Raw genomic sequence first — 17,390 nt, forward strand, 5'->3', positions numbered from 1 at the left:
CATCCCTAATTGCACTTGAGAAGGTGGTGGTGAGCTGCTTTGTTGAACCGCTGCAGTCCCTGTGATATAGGTATTACCACAGTGCTGTTAGGGAGAGAGTTCCAGGATTTGGAACCAGCGACAGTGAAGGGACGGCGAAATATTTCCAAGTCAGGATGGTGAGTGGCTTGGAGGGGAACTTCCAGTTGGTGCTGTTCCCATGTGTCTGCTGCTCTTGTCCTTCTAGGTGGTATCAGTTGTGGGTTAGGAAGGTGCTCTCTAAGGAGCCTTGGTGAGATGCTTCAGTACATCTTGTGGATGGTAGACACTGCTGTCAATGTGTGTTGGTGGGGGAGGGAGTGAATGTTTGTGGATGGGTGCCGATCAAGCGGGCTACCTCGTCCTGGATGGTTCAATCTTCTTAAGTGTTGTTGGAGCAGCACTCATCCAAGCAAGTGCAGAATATTCCATCACACTTATGCCATGTAGATGTTTGACAAGCTTTGGGGAGTCTGGAGGTGAGTTACACACCACAGGATTCAATCAGATCAGCCATGATCTTATTGAGTGGGGGAGCAGGCTTGAAGGGCCAATTGGCCTACTCCTGCTCCTAGTTCGTATGTTCATATGTAGGATTCCTAGCCTGCTCTTATAGTCACAGTACTTATGTAGCTAGTCCAGTTCAGTTCCTGGTCAATGGTAACCTCCAGGATGTTGATAGTGGGGTTGGTAGCGGTAATGACAAGGGGTGATGGTTAGATTCTCTCTTGTTGGAGATGGTCATTGCCTGGCACTTGTGTGGTGCAAATATTACTTGTCAGCCCAAGCCTGGATATTGTCCAGGTCTGCAGCATTTGGTCATGGACTGCTTCAGTACCTGAGGAGCCACGAATGGTGCTGAACATTGTGCAAGCATCAGCGAACATCCCCACTTCTGACCTTATGATGGAAGGAAGGTCATTGACGAAGCAGCTGAAGATTGTTGAGCCTTGAACACTACCCTGAGGAACTCCTGCAGTAATATCCTGGAACTGAGATGATTGACCTCCAGCAACCACAATCATCTTCCTTTGTGCTACTTAGACTCCAACCAGTGGAGAGTTTTCCCCCAGATTCCCCGAAACACTATTCCCCTAAAGGCTAACAAGGATATACATTCCTTACTAATACTTGTATTTCTGTTTCTCATACTCTTTAAAAAAAATTACAAGCCAAAATGTATTATAAAACTATCCCATCACAGGGAGAAAAATGTAAAGCAGTATGTACTGATGGCACAATTGATAGTAACAGGAACTAACCAGTTGTTTTGAAATCAACAAACAAATATTGCTTCCTACTTATATCTTCAGAAGTACATAGTATTTACTTACGTATGGCAGTAGACTGGGCTCACTTGTCACACCACACATACTGATAAGGAAGTGCAGAATTATCTTTAGATTTTTGGGCCAGCTGTCAGCTAGCGTTGTCCATACATTTTCTACCTCTGACCATGCTAACTCATCACCATACTGCAAAGAAAAGAAAATTGCACATTACAAGCAGCTTAAAAATGGCATGAAATTTTTGACACCATATTATTTTGAATATAGCTCTTTTGCCTCTGGGAATTAAGTGCATTTTCTATATCTTACTGTCAAAACTGAGGCACATTAAAAACATCACAGTGTTAGGATTCCTTTAACCCAAGAAAATTGCAACATTAATAGCTTGTCAAGTCTCAAACTTTCACTATTACACATAGCGTTAGAAAAATTTTTATTTTTACAATATGCCTTTTCAGTTTCAGCTACCACCATATGTGAAAACGTTATTTAACGCAATATTCCTCCTGAGGTTATTGGCATATTTTACACCTCTACAGTTTAAATTCCCAAATTCAGCCAGACCAATCCCCCAATGCCCAGTCTTCAGATTTGACTTAACAACTTCTGGGACTGCGAGCCTTTTAGATCTGGCACTGTATCTCAGGCTGCCTTGGAAAGGTGCATTGCTCAGTCTGTCTACATAATTTTGTTATCAATGCCAATAAGAAATACAGCTGGAAAAAGCTAGAAATGTGAAATTTTCCCAGTTTTTCTTCTTTTTCTACTAAATGACATCTTGCAGTTTTACAATTTCAAGTCCAAGTTAGACAGCCAAGTCAAAGCACTGTGTGCTGTTAGGTGAGTTGCCTTGAATCCTGTGGCAAATCTTGGTGTAAGCCACAGTCGTTCATAATGTGGTGAACAGGCTGATCTGGATGACCAGTTGCATGCTGGGCTGCCTTTGAAATTCCATTTGTGGAGGAGGTGTGATGTCCTTGCATGGAGAGTGCGGATCCTTGAGTGTCAACTGCTGTTTGAGGGAGGTCAAAACCTGAAAGCTCTACTGTCGGATCATGATCTTTGTTGCCAATGTTGGTGTTAGTCAAGAGATTGCACAGTTTGTCCTTTATGTCAAAGCCTGCAATGCTCAAAACATTCAGAGCTCCAGAATGGTTTGCAGTAGGTTCTGAAGATGTCCATGGATTGGCAGGTCTGGGTAGGCTTCAATGCAGTGAAACTCTTAAGTATTTTAACCTTCCAGCGCATGTCAGGAGGTGGGATATTAGACAGGACTGAGCCATTGTACAGGTGTTGATTTCAATGTACCGCTGATCATCCGCATCGATGTGTTGAGGGCAGTGTCTTAGTTCTAACGAAAGGCCATCAACCTGAAATGTTAACTGTTTCACTCTCTACAGATATTGCCTGACTTGCTGAGTATTTCCAGCATTTTCTGTTTTTACTTCAGATTTCCATCATCTGAAGTATTTTGCTTTGTAAGAAATAGAACTCCCTAATGCAAACCCAAAAATCAGTTTACACTGTTTGTAAAAATAAGTTTTTTTTTAATGAGATAAAACTGTTAGGGTGCATTTATCTGCTTACAAACAGATTTCCTAGTGTGCCTTGAAATATTTTTCATAATATTGCAGATTTGCTTTGGAATGAGAACAGAATCGTATGAGATCACACTTACTTTTGCTGTCATATACATCAGGTTATTTAGCACCATGATAGTAGCCTGTGGAGATCCCCAACCTTCACCCCTCAGCCAACGTCTGCTGCTTGTCATCATCTCCCTGTCTTTCATATACACTTCATCAGGTTCATCCATAGTTTTTGTTGAAGGCAAGGGCTTGAAATCTACCAATTCAATGTTATTCATCCAGGGCAGAAGGTAGTGCAGCATCACTTGCCGACCAGCAGGGTGGGCTGTTTGGATTCTGTGACTTACTTCTGTAAGGGTTAAAAGCATAATATTTTAAAACCCAAGCTACAGCTTGCAGCACTTTCTGTTTGGTTCAAAATTACTTTACAAACCATTTTAGTAACAAGTCTAACATCACATTAACAAGGAATTCAGCAAAAATAAAATTACATCATGAAGGAATAGCAAGTATGATCAGAAACAAATTAAATTACACATGTTGGGACAAAAGACACAACAAGTCATAACTTTTAAAATCAATCATGTTGAATTGGTGATGAAATACTGGCAAGGTGCTGTCAAAGCACACCATAGATGAAATACACCGAAAATGGTACTTAATAGGAAAGGAAACTGCTGGGTATTGTTTGTTATTTACTCTGGACATCCATCAGGCAGATCACAGCTGTTCTCGGGGCAGCCTGAAGTCTGAAGCTATTCGATGCCCTAGTCAGTGACATTGTAGAACAGACCCTAATGAGAAGGATGTTTGGCTTTTCAGGCCACCATGAGAGAAACAGAATCACAGACTGTTACAGTACAGATGGAGGCCATTCAGCCCATAGTGTCTGCACTGGCTCTCCAAATAAGCAATTCACCTAGTGCCATTCTCCACAGCCTTCTTCCCATAACCTTGCACATTCTTCCTTTTCAGCTAAGAGTCTTTGAATGCTTCGGTTGAACCTGCCTCCACCACACTCTCAGACAGTGCGTTCTGGACCTTAACCGCTCACTGCATGAAAAAGTTTTTCTCATATTGCTTTTGCTTCTTTTGCTTATTACTTTAAATTTGTGATCTCTTGTTCTCAATACTTTCATGAGCGGAAATCATTTCTCCCGATGTACTCTGTCCAAACCCCTCCTGATTTTGAATACCTCTACGAAGTCTCTTGTCAGCCTTCTCTTCTCCAAGGAGAATAGTCCTAACTCCTCCAATCTATATTCATAACTGAAGTTCCTCTTCCCTGGAGCCATTTTTGTGAAACTTTTATGCAATCACTGTAATGCCTTCACATCCTTCCTAAAGTGCAGTGCCCAGAAATGAATGCAATACTCCAGCTGATGCTGGATTAATATCATACACAATTTCAACATAACCTCCTTGCTCTTGTACTCTATGCTCCTATTAATAAAGTCTACGATACAGTATGCTTTATGAACCACTCTTTTAGCCTGTCCTGCCACCTTCAATGACTTCTGCACATTTACAGCCAAGGTCCCTCTGCTCCTGCACCCCTTTTAGAGTTGTACCCTTTATTTCATATTGTCTTTCCATGTTCTGCTTACCAAAATGAATCACTTCACATTTTTCTGCAGTGAAATTCATCTGCCACCTGTCCGCCCATTCTACCAACTTGTCTATGTTATTTTGAAGTTCTATACTATCCTCTTCACAGTTCATAATATTTCCAAGATGTGTATCATTGACAAATTTTGAAATTGTGCCCTGTACACTAAGGTCTAGGACATTGTACATTTATCTTTTGGCCTCCCTTTTAATGATTGGCCTCTTCGATTATCTATGAATATTTTATGATCCAATTCTTGTCACATCATCTGCAAGATCAAAACATGGAAAGCAACACATAATCCAATGAACTCAAACCTATTGTTGATGGGTCTAAGAAAATTGATGACTTCAGGAAAAAAATAAGGGCAGGTATTGAATTAGAAATTTTGTATTTGTTTGTTTTCAAGTACTGTCTATAACAAAAGGAAAAGGACTATTGGAATTGTCATTCAAAAAGAATGTAATTCATTATTACACAAATTTGAATGGTCATTTCTACAGAAAAGAGGGGAAAAACTATTCCCTAAGAAATGAAATGAAATATACCTGAGAAGACTGGGATTGTGAGTTCTGGGTAAGTCCTTGCCAATTCTTCTGACAGTTGATAGTAGGAAACAGAATAGAGATGTGGCAGTGGAGAAGGGTGATTTAGTATCCCATCAATTCGCTGCACTTCCAACTTGTGGGCATAGCGAAATAGCTTGGGCTCCAAGATCTGTAATGAGTTAAAACAACAAGTAAAACTTTAAAAAAAATCTATAATCAGGATATCAAACATTAGTATTTTTATATTTTGGAGACTGGGCAGAGAAAGAGAGAAAGGCAGGGAGAGAGGTAGCAATTCAGAGAGATTTAGGCAGCAAATTCCAAAGTGTAGGATTGAGGTGCCACTGGTTGGCTTATCGTAACTCTTTTACTGCAAGTTCTGTGAAGCAAGCATTATTTTATAATTTTTCATAAATTACATTAGTCAGAAATATTACCAAAGCACTTGCTTAAAAACCCACAAAATGGCACTGCTTCTCAGCATGATTTTTAAGGAATATAAGTTCCAAATTTACTTCAATTATCAACCTCATTTAAAAATGATTTGGTCAATGGCACCTTTTACCTTTAGCATCAACATCAATAGGTATGCTTAGAGGAATTCACAATTATCCTCCCATTGTCCAAGCCTCCACAAATATTCTCGTTTTTTTAAAAATCCACTCAGGCAAAACCCATCACATTTCCTTTGTCAACCTTCTCTATTACTTCATGAAAAAGTTCATTACATTAGTCAAGCAAGGTCTGCCTTTTACAAATCTGGCTGGCTCTACCTAATTAAGTCAAATTTCTCCGAGTGCCTATTAACGTGTTCCTTGATTATTGTTTTTAAAACCTTCTCTGCCATTGATGTTAAACTGACTGGCCTGTAGTTACCATGTGCGTCCTTACATTCTCTTTTGAAAAAGGCATTTGCTACTCTCCAATCCTCTGGCACCTCCCTCACTTCTAGGGAAGATCAGAAAATTATGGTAAATGCTTCCATTATCACTGACCCCCGCTTCCATTAGCAACCTGGAATGCAAGACATCTGAACAAGTGAGTTATGGATTCTAAGCATAATCTTTCCAGTACATCCTGCCTGCAACTTTCACCCCATCCATTATTTCTACCATCTTCTCTTTGATATTTTGTCAGCATCAACTTCCTTCATAGACACTGATACAAAGCATTCCTGAAATATTCTAGCCTTTCCCTGTTCCTCTGAGCGTAGATCATCTTCTTTGCCCCTAATAGGACTCACCCTACCTCGCTTATTTAGATGCTGGTAGATTTTCAGGTTTCCTTCTATGTTAATTGTCATTCTCATATTCTCTCTTTGCCAGTCTTAATTTTCTTTTCCCTTCCCCTCTCAACTTATTGTTTTTGGCCAGGCTCACATGAAGAATTCACTGGAAATGCATCATACACCCTTTTTCTTTGTTTCATTATACTGTCTTTCTCCCTCGTCATCCAAGGTGCTCCAATTTTGGTTCTCCATCTTTCCCTCTTGTTGGAATGTCCCTAACCTGTACCTGAAACATTCCCTCCTTAAACATCACCCAATGTTCTGTTACAGGTTTTCTCAACAGTCTTTGGTTCCATTTTATGCTGGCGAGATCCCTTCTTGTCCAACTGAAGTTAGCCCTCTTTCCATTTAGGAGTTCTTCTTTAGATTGCTCCTTGCTCTTCTCCATCACTAATCTGAACCTTATGATACAATGATCATACTTACCCAAGTGTTCCCCCACAGATACCTGGTCTACAACCCACCTCATTACCCAGCACTAGATCTAGCAATGTCTCCTTTCTGATTGGGCTAAGAATATACTGATCAAGGAAGTTCTCCTGAACACATTTCAGGAATTCCTCCCCCTTCTTTCCCTTTACTCTAACGTTATTCCCATCAATATTTAGGTAATTTAAGTGCTCCTATATCACCATTCTATAGTTTTTCCACATCTTTGAGATTTCCCTGCAGATTTGAAAATCTGTCTCTCTCTCTCACTATTTAGAAGCCAACATTAATATGATTACACCTTTCTTGTTTCTCATCTCGAGCATATGGATTCTGTCCTTGCCCCCTCAAGGACATCCTCTATTTCCAACATTATAATATTTTTCCTAATGAACACTGCCACCAAATCTCCCTTTTCTCTTCCCCAATCTTTTCTGAACACTTCGTATTCTTGAATATTCAGCATCCAGACCTCACCATTTTTAAGCCACATTTCCATTATTGCCACTACACTGTAGTCTGACAAGGCAATTTACACGTCAACCTTATTTACCACACTTCGTATGTTTACATACATGCATTCCAAACCTGTCTTGATATTCCTCGTAGTCCTTCTTAGTCTGCTCCTAAGTAATATGGTACTACTGTACTTTCTTCCCAAGTACTATCCAGCACTTCACTACTTGCACCTTACTCCTCTTCTACTTCTATATTCTAGTGTCCATCACTCTGCCAATTTAGCTTAAGTGATACATTTTGTAAGAAAAACAAAGAAAGGAAATAAAAAATAAGGATACAATTCTAAAGCTGATGCAAGAGCAGAGTCTTGAGGGCATATGTGACTAATTGTTGAAGGCAGCAGGGCGAGTTAATAAGGGATGCTTGGTTTTATAAATAAGGGCATAGAGCACAAAAGCAAGGACGTTATGGTGAACCTTTATGAAAGGCTGGTTTGATCTCCGCTTCAATAGAGTCCATTCTATTTTTGGAACCATGTGATGGCATTGGAGAGGGTGCAATAAAGACTGATAAAAATAGTTCCCGGGTTGAGAGACTTCAGTTACTTGGATAGATTGGTGAAGTTACGACTGTTCTCCTTAAAGAGAAGGTTGAAAGCAACATGATAGAGGTGTTCAAAATCTCTCGGAATTTGGACAGAGTAGATAGGGAGAAACTATTCCTATTGACAGAAGGGTCAAAAACTAGAGAATGCTAATTTAAAATGACTGGCAACAGAACATGAGAAAAGGCTGTTTTTTTCACACAGTGAGTGATTAGGATCCAGAATGCACTGCCTGAAAGTGTGTGTCATGAAGAGATATTAACATGTATTATGTTATAGAACTTATTTTTCAATTGGACTTGTGGTAGGGTCTGTGTCCGTGTGTGGCTTAATTGGGTTAAAGCCAGCTAGTCTGGGTGTTTTGATGCATAGTAGTTTGAGATGTTAATAGATGTAAGGATAGAAAGTAAAGAGTACATTTGCATTTGTTGAATAAACCATTCAAACTAATAGGTAAAATCTTGCACCTAGCTGGAAGATACCAAGCAATGTGTTTATGTTACTAATAAAATTGGTGGAATGAAAGGATTATTGTTAGGAGAGGTAACATTAAAAAACCTAGTAATACAATGGAAAATTTACATTCAAAGGGAAGCTAGGTATAAATTTAAAGGTTTTTGTGTGTAGGACAGAGGCATTTAACATCTAACCAGCCTGTAAGCCTAGAACTGTCTGCAAAGGAACCAAATTGAAGGGAACCTCATTTTGAATTTTTAAGCTCAAATGTGCTTTGCCTGGTGTCTGTTTAATGTCTATGCGTTATTGTTACCTTGGTGAAGATTTAGCTGGGTGTGATTAATTTGGAGATTTGTTTAAAAGTTATTATGGCAGTAATTTGTAGACATGTGCATGTGTTTAATTTCTTGCTAAATCAATAAATGTTTAACTTAGTTTTATATAAAAAAACCTCTTGAGGATTGGTGGTTTTATTCCTGAATTCAGAGCTGCATCTCAAATATACCAATTGAAAATATGGGTTATGACAGTTGTTCAAGTTTCCATCTGGGATTTAAACAACTCAGCCTTTGAACTGCTGCATTATAACAGTGTTGTAGAGGCAGATTCAATTGTTGCTTTCAAAAGTTAATTGGATAATGATCTGAAGAGAGTAGGTTTGCAGGGCTACAGGAAAAAAGCTGATTTGCTTTCACAAAAAGCAGACACAAAGGGAACTGAATGGTCTTTTGCTGTGTTGTAATCATTCTACGATTCTATGAATGGTTTTGATAGATTAAACAATGAGGAACTGCTTCCAGTTCTGGAAGGGTCAGTAACCAGAAGATCCATAATTTAGGTGATTGGCAAAAGAGCCACAGAACAAACAAGGAAATGTTTTATTGTGAGTTGTTGGGATCTGGAATGCACTGCCCGAAATTCAATAGTAAAATTAAAAAATGGATAAATACTTGAAAGGGAGAACATTACACACACTTAGGGGGAAAGAGCAAGAGTAGGATTAATTAGATAACTCTACCAAAGAGCCGGCATAGATATGACAGACCAAATGAGCTCCCTCTGTGCTGTATCATCCTTCGATTTTTTGATTGGACCTCCTGGGTGAGCATCATATGGCCACCTTCTGCTTTAGAAATTTTTTTCACAAACAACAAAGACATAGGAAAAACTAATTTCCTAGAGATATGAATCTTTATTTCCAGGCACTTGGAGGGTCATACTGGAGCAAAAATAGCCTGAAAGTGACCTGAACAAATCTTATCTGACAACACTTGAGATTCCATTTGTGTATTAGCCCAAATAGTTTCAACCTGCAATATATTTTTTGAAAAGAAGTAATAAATAACCTAACAACACACTATATCCATGATGCAAACGCATTGGAAGCAGTTCAGAGAAGGTGGACCAGACTAATACCTGGAATGTGTGGGTTGTCTTATGAGGAAAATTGGACGGACTAGGCTTGTATCCGCTGGAATTTAAAAGAGGTGACTTGATTGAAACCTTTAAGATACTGAGGGGTCTTGACAGGGTGGATGTGGAGAGGGTGTTTCCTCTTGTGGGAGAATCTGGAACAAGGAGTCATTGTTTAAAAATAAGGGGTCGCCCTTTTAAGACAGAGGCGAAATTTTTTCACTCAGGGTCGTGAGTGTTTGGAACTCTCTTCCTGAAAAGGCGATGGAAACAGGGTCTTTGAATATTTTTAAGACAGCGGTGGACAGATTCTTGCTAGGCAAGGGGGTGATAGGTTATCGGAGGTAGGTGGGATGCAGATTTCAGGTTACTATCAGGTCAGCCATGATCTTATTAAATGGCGGAGCAGGCTCAAGGGGCTGAATGGCCTACTCCTGCTCCTCATTTGTATATTCGTATCCTTGCTTGACTGCACAGTGGCATCCTGAACTTGTGGCCGACTGCTGGAGACCGTATGTTTGGGAGGACATAACCATTCATGTTTTCAAATTCTGCCCAAAGTTCTGGTCTTATTGGGAAAAGTTGATACGTAAAGTCCCAAAGACACTCAAACAGGCAAAAGATCCACATTCAGCACTGACTCTTGCGGGCCTCAATTTTAGCAATCTCTTGGATAATAGACAAGTGTCATAGCTTTATCTCTCCCACATACATTAAGCTCCAAAGCTCCAAAGGTTGCCAATGGTGCAATGTCAGCTTGGTTCAGTTGCTAGTCCTCTTGTCTTTGAATCAGAAGGTTGCGATTTTAAGGACTTAAACACATAAGCCTGGATTCAAAAATGGTAGCTTAAAATATTAAAACTGATACTGCACTCAGGAAATTGAGACAAATGATAGTCGGGTTACACATCATGACAAATGGAAATATCTGCAATTTTTCATATTTACTGATGGGCTAACCTGGATATTTAAAAAGTTATAATTGTCAAAATGAAAACCTTTGAATTAATAGGTCTCATTTGCTCCTTGGAGCATATTAAATGGAGGCAATATCAAGAACAAAATAATTACTAAAGCTTTACATTTCTCATGCTTTAATATTTAGATTTAGAATTAAGGGAACATTTTTATTGATGTTTCATTCACAAACCTGCAGCAGTTGCATGGCGATTTCATAGATCTCTCTGGATGAATCAGCTGCTTTGAAAAGTATCAGATTCAGAAGGGTTACAGTGTCAAACTGGTAATCCCTGTGAAGAGGTTCCAAAAGTTATTATTAAATTTATGGAGCTAAACTTTTATTTAGTCTTATGATTAGTTTAAGTAAAGTACACATGAACAGAAACAAATACTAAATCAAACAGCATGATCCCAAGATAAATATGCCAATTTATTTACACAAAATATGTGCACAATAGTTCACAAAGGTTTAACTTGAAGAGCTTGTTTCAGTCAGAGCACTACCATCAGGAAGAAACCAGAGATAAATTGAAGCCACGCTGGATGTATAATAGAAAATCTGCACACATCAACATAGGTTCATCAAATTAAAAACCACATTACAGGAAATTAAGTTCTGAAGATCCATAATTAAAGATATTAGCTGCCATCAAGATTCCTTAAATGATTTAGTATTTGACCAGTGTACCTTCTAAGATTTCAAATTTACTTCCACAACTTTGTGAATTCAAACTAGTCACAGGTAATGTACCAATTTTTGACTGCACAGTGAAAAAAATAAGTTTGACATTATTTTCCACTTTAGACACAACTGTGCACTTCAAGCAATTCTGCAGTTTAACTATTTTGCTCTTTACTTCATCTTCGTCCATGCCCACAAATTCTTCCTTTCACTATGTACCATTCACGAAGGTGTGCAGTTGGACTCTGTAACAAGGTTTCTGTTATTGCCCTCTGTAACTGGCAGCTAGGAGTTGGACAAACATTGCACAAGTTGGTTCAGTCTCTGATTTTTCCTCATGGGAGCTGTTTGTTGCAGATAGCCTTACTGAAGATGGCCTTCAGTTTATTGAAAACCACAGATGTGAATCCAATTCAGTAACTCAGCACAACCAAGTGGAATGAAATAAATATTAATTATCCAACAACAGAATCATAAAAGTAAAATACTGCAGATGTTGGACAACTGAATTAAAAATAGAAAATACTGGAAAAAGTCAACAACTCTGGCAGCAACTGTGTAGACAGAAACAGTTTCAGGTCAGCTATCTTTTGTTAGAACTGGATAAAGTTGAGTTGTAACAAGATTTAAACAATGTAGAGGCAGGGAAAAGGGGATGGTGGAGGAACAACATAAGGAAAGATCTAATAGAGAGTGGAAGGCAGGAGACATTAAATGGCATAAAAGATGACGGTGCAGGCAAAAAGGGGATGGTAATGGGACAAAGAAAGAAACAAAAGAAGAGGCTAGAGCCAGTGTAAATTAGATCAGCAGAAGGCTGTACAAATGCTTCATCGAAACATGAGCTTACATTGAGCTTCACTGGAACTGTAAGAAGCTGAGCACATTGAGGTCAGAGTGGGACTAGGGCGGAGGATTAAAATGACAAGCAACTAGAAGTTTGGGACCACAGATGTTCTGCAAATCTGTCAATTTGCATTCGGTCTCCTCTATGTGGAGGAGATTGCATCATGAGCAGCACATACGATATACTAAATTAAAAAAGAAGAAAATAGCTGTTTCATGTGGAAGGAATATTTGCTGCCCTGGACAACAGAAAGGGCTGGTATTGCATTGCTTGTGCTTGCATGGAATGGTGCCAATGGGAAGAAGGATTGTTGAGGATGGCTGAGGAGTGGACCAAGGTGTTATGGGAGGCAACAGTCCCTTCGGAATGCTGAAAAGGGAGGGAAGGCGAAGATGTGTTTGGTGGTAGCATCACAATGGAGGCTGTGGAAACAAAAGAAGGTGATCTATATAAGGCCGGCGGATGGAAGAGGAAGGAAAAGGAGATCAGATTGTGATTCTGGGAGGGAGAGGAAGGGATAACAGCATAAGTGTGGGAAGTGGGCCGACATGGTCAACTACAGTGGAGGGGAATCTTTGGCTGAGGGAAAAGAAAGGCATCAAAAGCACTAATGTGGAACATGGCATCGTCAGGTTGAGTGCGAGGGAGATGGAGAAACTTAGAGTAGAGGCCTTACAAGAAGCAGGGTAGGAGGAAGTGCAGTCAAGGAAGTTGTGGGAGCCATTGACTTATATTGAGATAGTGGTCGACAGTCTATCCACAGAAATTGAAATAAAGAAGTCGAGGAAGGGCAGGGAAGAGTTGCAGATGGATCATATGAAGATGAGGAAGGGTGGAAATTGGAAGCATTTGATGGAAGTATTTCAGTTCAGGGCAAAAGTAGGAAACAGCACCAAGCCAGTCATCAATGTGCTGGGGAAAAAAAGATACGGTTAGCACTGGAACAAAAACTGCTCCACATGCACAGGCATAGCTAAGATCCACCTGGGTTCCCATAGCAACACCTCTAACTTCACTCACTTCCTGCCAATCAAAGAAGTTGCTCAAAGTGAGAACAAGGTCAGCCAGGCGGAAGAGTGTGGTAATGAATAGGGAGTGGTTGGGACACCATTCACTGGAACAAGCGGAGGGCTCTCAATTCATCCTTGTGTGGAGTGGCAATGCATATCAATTGGGCATCCTTGGTGAAAAGGAAACAGTTGGGATTGGGAAATTGCATTGTGGATGTGGGTGAGAAGAGACATGACAATGGGAGAAAAATAGAACATGGATAGGAAGAAGTTAGTTTTATGGGGCAAGAGGAGGCCAAAACAATAGGACTTACCAAGGCAGTCCTGTTTTTGAATCTTGGGAAGGAAGTTGATGCAGGCTGCATGGGGTTGGGGGATTATGAGGTTGGAGGCCATCGAAGGAAGATGTCTCTCCAGAGGAGGTGAGGTCAGTGATAGTATGAAAACTGATGGCTTGATGTTTGTTGGTGAGGCTATGCTCCAGTGAAGTTAGGAGGTGGCGTTGAAAAGTTATTGTTCAGCCTCTACAAGGTTGGTTCATCAAACAACAAACGTCATTAAACTGCTGGGTGACGACACTAGGGTTGGAGCTGAGAGAACAAAGTGCCGCAAGTTCATAGGGAAGTAGGTTAATGCAAGTAGAATAGAGTAATTGAGAACTACGATGTCACACTGGCAGTTGTCAACACAGAGATCTTGAGACAGTCAGAGGCCAGAGGGTGGGGTCCAGGATGAACAAGTTACCTGAAGATGGAGAAATGGTCTGCTATGCAAGGGGAAGACTCTGCTTGCCAAAAAATGCTGGTGTGGAGGCAAAATGAACAGAACATGAATTCAGCATTTTACTGAGCTCAAAATTGAGGTGGGAAGGTAAGTGGATGAGCTGAAGCTTTTGCTGAAAGTTGTCGGCTTGTAGTCAGAGAGTGGATGGGGTCAGAGGGAGTTGTGAAAACATGGTAAAGGGTAATATTGGAAGGATAATTCAGATCTTCCCTCCCAGTGACCAACTGAAATTATAGCTTTTATTTAACTGAATCAGCCTGATGTTTAAAGCGTTCACTGCTTCTAAGGTCCAACTGAGATAACCTCAGTTCCAACTCACATATCCATTATTTCTTAGCCATCAATATGAGAACAGCGTAACTCATACCTGTTATGAAACACATTGGCTATTGCCTTGAAACATCCAGCTGCCACACGTCTTGAACCTGTATAGCATCGATCTACCGCCCAGTACATCAGGTTACTTTGGTCTGGATTCAACTCTAATAAAAGCATTACAGCTTCACAGCCTAACTGATGAACCTAAAGGGAACGTGCAGAACATGAGGTTAATAAAAAAACTATAGAAATAAGTTTATTTCACAGATTATTTCAATGCTGACTGTGAAAGGCAAGGACAATTAATTACAGATTAATGCAGCTAGCAGCTTGGTTTTAACATGAGCAATCAATTGAAATCAATTTTACCAATGAAAGAAGAGTAGGGCCAATTAGGGACCATGGAGATTATCTGTGTGTGGGCCCAGAAGACGTGGGTACAGTCCTCAGTGAATACTTTATGTCGGTCTTCACAATGGAAAAGGATGACGCAGGTATAGACATCAGGGTAAAGGACTGAGAAATATTAGAGGAAATTAACATAGAGAAAGTGGAGGTACTCGCGAGTTTAGCGACCTTAAAAGCGGATAAATTGGCAGGCCCAGATGAGATATATCCCAGGCTTTTGAGGGAGGCAAGGGAAGAGATATCAGGGGCCCTGGCAGTAATTTTCAAATCCTTTCTGGCCACAGGTGAGGCGTCAGAGGACTGTTGGACTGCTAACGTTGTCCCATCATCAAAAAAGGGAGGAAGGGATAGACCAGGAAATTAGAGGCCAGTCAGTCTAACCTCAGTCACAAAAAAAAAGCTGGAAAAACTCAGCAGGTCTGACAGCATCTGCGGAGAGCATAACAGTTAACGTTTCAAGTCCGTATGACTCTTTATCAGAAATAAGGAAATTTAGAAATGAGGTGAAATATAAGCTGGTTGAGGGGGTTGGGACAGGAAGAGCTGGATACAGGGCCAGAGATAGGTGGAGGCAAAGAAGAGATTGCTAAAGATGTCATAGACAAAGGACAAAGGGGTGCTGATGGTGGTGATATTAGCTAAGGAATGTGCTAATGGTGACAGTAAGGGTAGAAAGAAGGATGAGCAAGTGACAGATAGCCCTAGTGAGGGTGGGGTGGGGGGAAGGGATCAAAATAGGCTAAAAGGTGGAGATAAAACAATAACCTCAATTTACCTCACTGAGTCTAACCTCAGTGGTAGGTAAGTTACTAGAAAGAATTCTGAGGGACAAAATATATCTGCACTTGGAGAGACACGGATTAATTGGGGATAGTCAACATGGATTTGTGAAGGGGAGGTCATGTTTGGCAAATTTCATCGAATTTTTTGTAACCAGGAGTGTTGATGAGGGTAATGCGTTTGATGTGGTCTCCGTGGACGTTAGCAAGGCCTCTGATAAGATCTCTCATGGCAGACTGGTCAAGAAAGTAAGAGCCCATGGGATCTGAGGCAAAGTGGCACGTTGGATCCAAAATTGGCTGAGAGGCAGGGAGCAGAGGGTGATGGTAGAGGGATTTTTCTGTGACTGGAAGTCTGTTTCCAGTGGGGTTCCGCAAGGCTCCGTGCTGGGGCCCTTGCTGTTTTCACAGTCCTCCACCCTGATGTCTATACCTGCATCATCCTTTTCCGTTGTGAAGACTGACACAAAGTATTCACTGAGGACTGTACCCATGTCTTCTGGGTCCACACACAGATAACTTCTTATGGTCCCTAATTGGCCCTACTCTTTCCTTAGTTATTCTCTTGCTCTTCATATAGTTTTAAGAACCCTTTGGGTTTTCCTTCATTCTACCCATCAATGCATTCTCATGCACTCTCTTAGCTTTCCTAATTTCCTTGTTAAGATACCCCTGTACTCTTTATACTCCTCTAAGGACTCTGCCTTTTTGAGCCCTCGGTATCTGCCATAAGCTTCTCTTTTTTTCTTAATCCTAACCTTTATGTCCCTTGACATCCAGGGTTCTCTGGACTTGGTCCCCTCCTTTGTCTTTATGGGAATCTATTTGCCCTGTACTCTCTCTATTTCCTCCTTGAATGCCTCCCACTGCTCTGACATGATTTTATGTGCAAGTAGCTGCTCCCAGTCCACTTGGGCCAAATCGTATCTCATCTTAGTAAAATAAGCCTTTCCTCAGTTTAGAACTTTTATTCCCAGCCCAATCTTATCCTTTTCCATAACTATCTTAAATCTAATTTGAGTTATGGTCACTATCTCCAAAATGCTCCCCTACTGATATGCCTTCCACCTGCCCAGGTTCATTTCAGAATATTAGGTCTAGAACTGCCCTCTCCCTTGTTGGGCTTTCTACATACTGGCTAAAAAAGTTCTCCTGGATGCAACGTTAAAAATTTTGCTCCCTCCCCACCTCGCACACTAAAACTATCCCAGTTAATATTTGGGTAGTTAAAATCCCCTACAAGTACTACCTTATTATTCTTACATTTCTTTGAAATATGACTACATATTTGATCCTCTATCTCTCCCTGACTGTTTGGGAGCCTATAGTACACACCCAACAGCATGTTTGCCCCTTTTGTGTTTTTTACTTCTATCCATATGGCCTTATTTGATGATCCTTCCAGGATATCATCCCTCCTCAGTGCTATAATTGATTCTTTGATCAATATTGCAATGCCCCCTCCTCTTCCATCTCCCGCTCTATCTTGTCTGAATACCCTATAAGCAGGAATGTTGAGTGGCCAATCCTGCCCTTCTTTTAGCCAAATCTCGGTCATAGCTATGATATCATACTCCCACATGTCCTCAGGTCATCTGTCTTTTTCCTCAAGCTCCTTGCATTAAAATATATTCCATTTAGCCTTGCTAAACTCTCTTCTGTCTTATCTAGCCTATGTTTCCTCTGCTTTCAGACTCAATTACTGGCCTTTTAACTTCTAATTCCATCTCAGCTTCTCTCCCCTCTGAACTACTTTTCAGGACCCCAACTCCCTGCCAATTTAGTTTAAATCCACCCCATCAGCATTAGCAAACCTCCCCGCAAGGATGTTGCTCCCGTTCCTGTTCAGATGTAACCTGTCCAACTTGTACAGGTCCCAACTCCCCCAGAAATGGTCCCAG

At 40.6% G+C, this 17,390-nt stretch overlaps 1 protein-coding gene across 12 annotated transcripts in view; it reads right to left on the reverse strand.

Moving 5' to 3' along the window:
* The window catches only part of fryl (furry homolog, like), a 634,639-nt gene that overhangs the window by 169,986 nt on the left and 447,263 nt on the right, over window positions 1-17,390 (reverse strand). For all 12 annotated transcript variants that reach the window (XM_041198439.1, XM_041198448.1, XM_041198467.1 and 9 more), the window contains 5 exons: window positions 14,352-14,506; window positions 10,853-10,952; window positions 5,054-5,222; window positions 2,986-3,245; window positions 1,353-1,493 (listed from right to left, as the gene is read on the reverse strand). In XM_041198439.1, coding sequence (XP_041054373.1) covers window positions 1,353-1,493; window positions 2,986-3,245; window positions 5,054-5,222; window positions 10,853-10,952; window positions 14,352-14,506 — 825 coding nt within the window. The remainder of the gene's footprint in view (window positions 1-1,352; window positions 1,494-2,985; window positions 3,246-5,053; window positions 5,223-10,852; window positions 10,953-14,351; window positions 14,507-17,390) is intronic.

This window comes from Carcharodon carcharias, chromosome 1 (genome assembly GCF_017639515.1).
Source record: "Carcharodon carcharias isolate sCarCar2 chromosome 1, sCarCar2.pri, whole genome shotgun sequence".
In the NCBI taxonomy this organism is placed as follows: Eukaryota; Metazoa; Chordata; class Chondrichthyes; order Lamniformes; family Lamnidae; genus Carcharodon; species Carcharodon carcharias.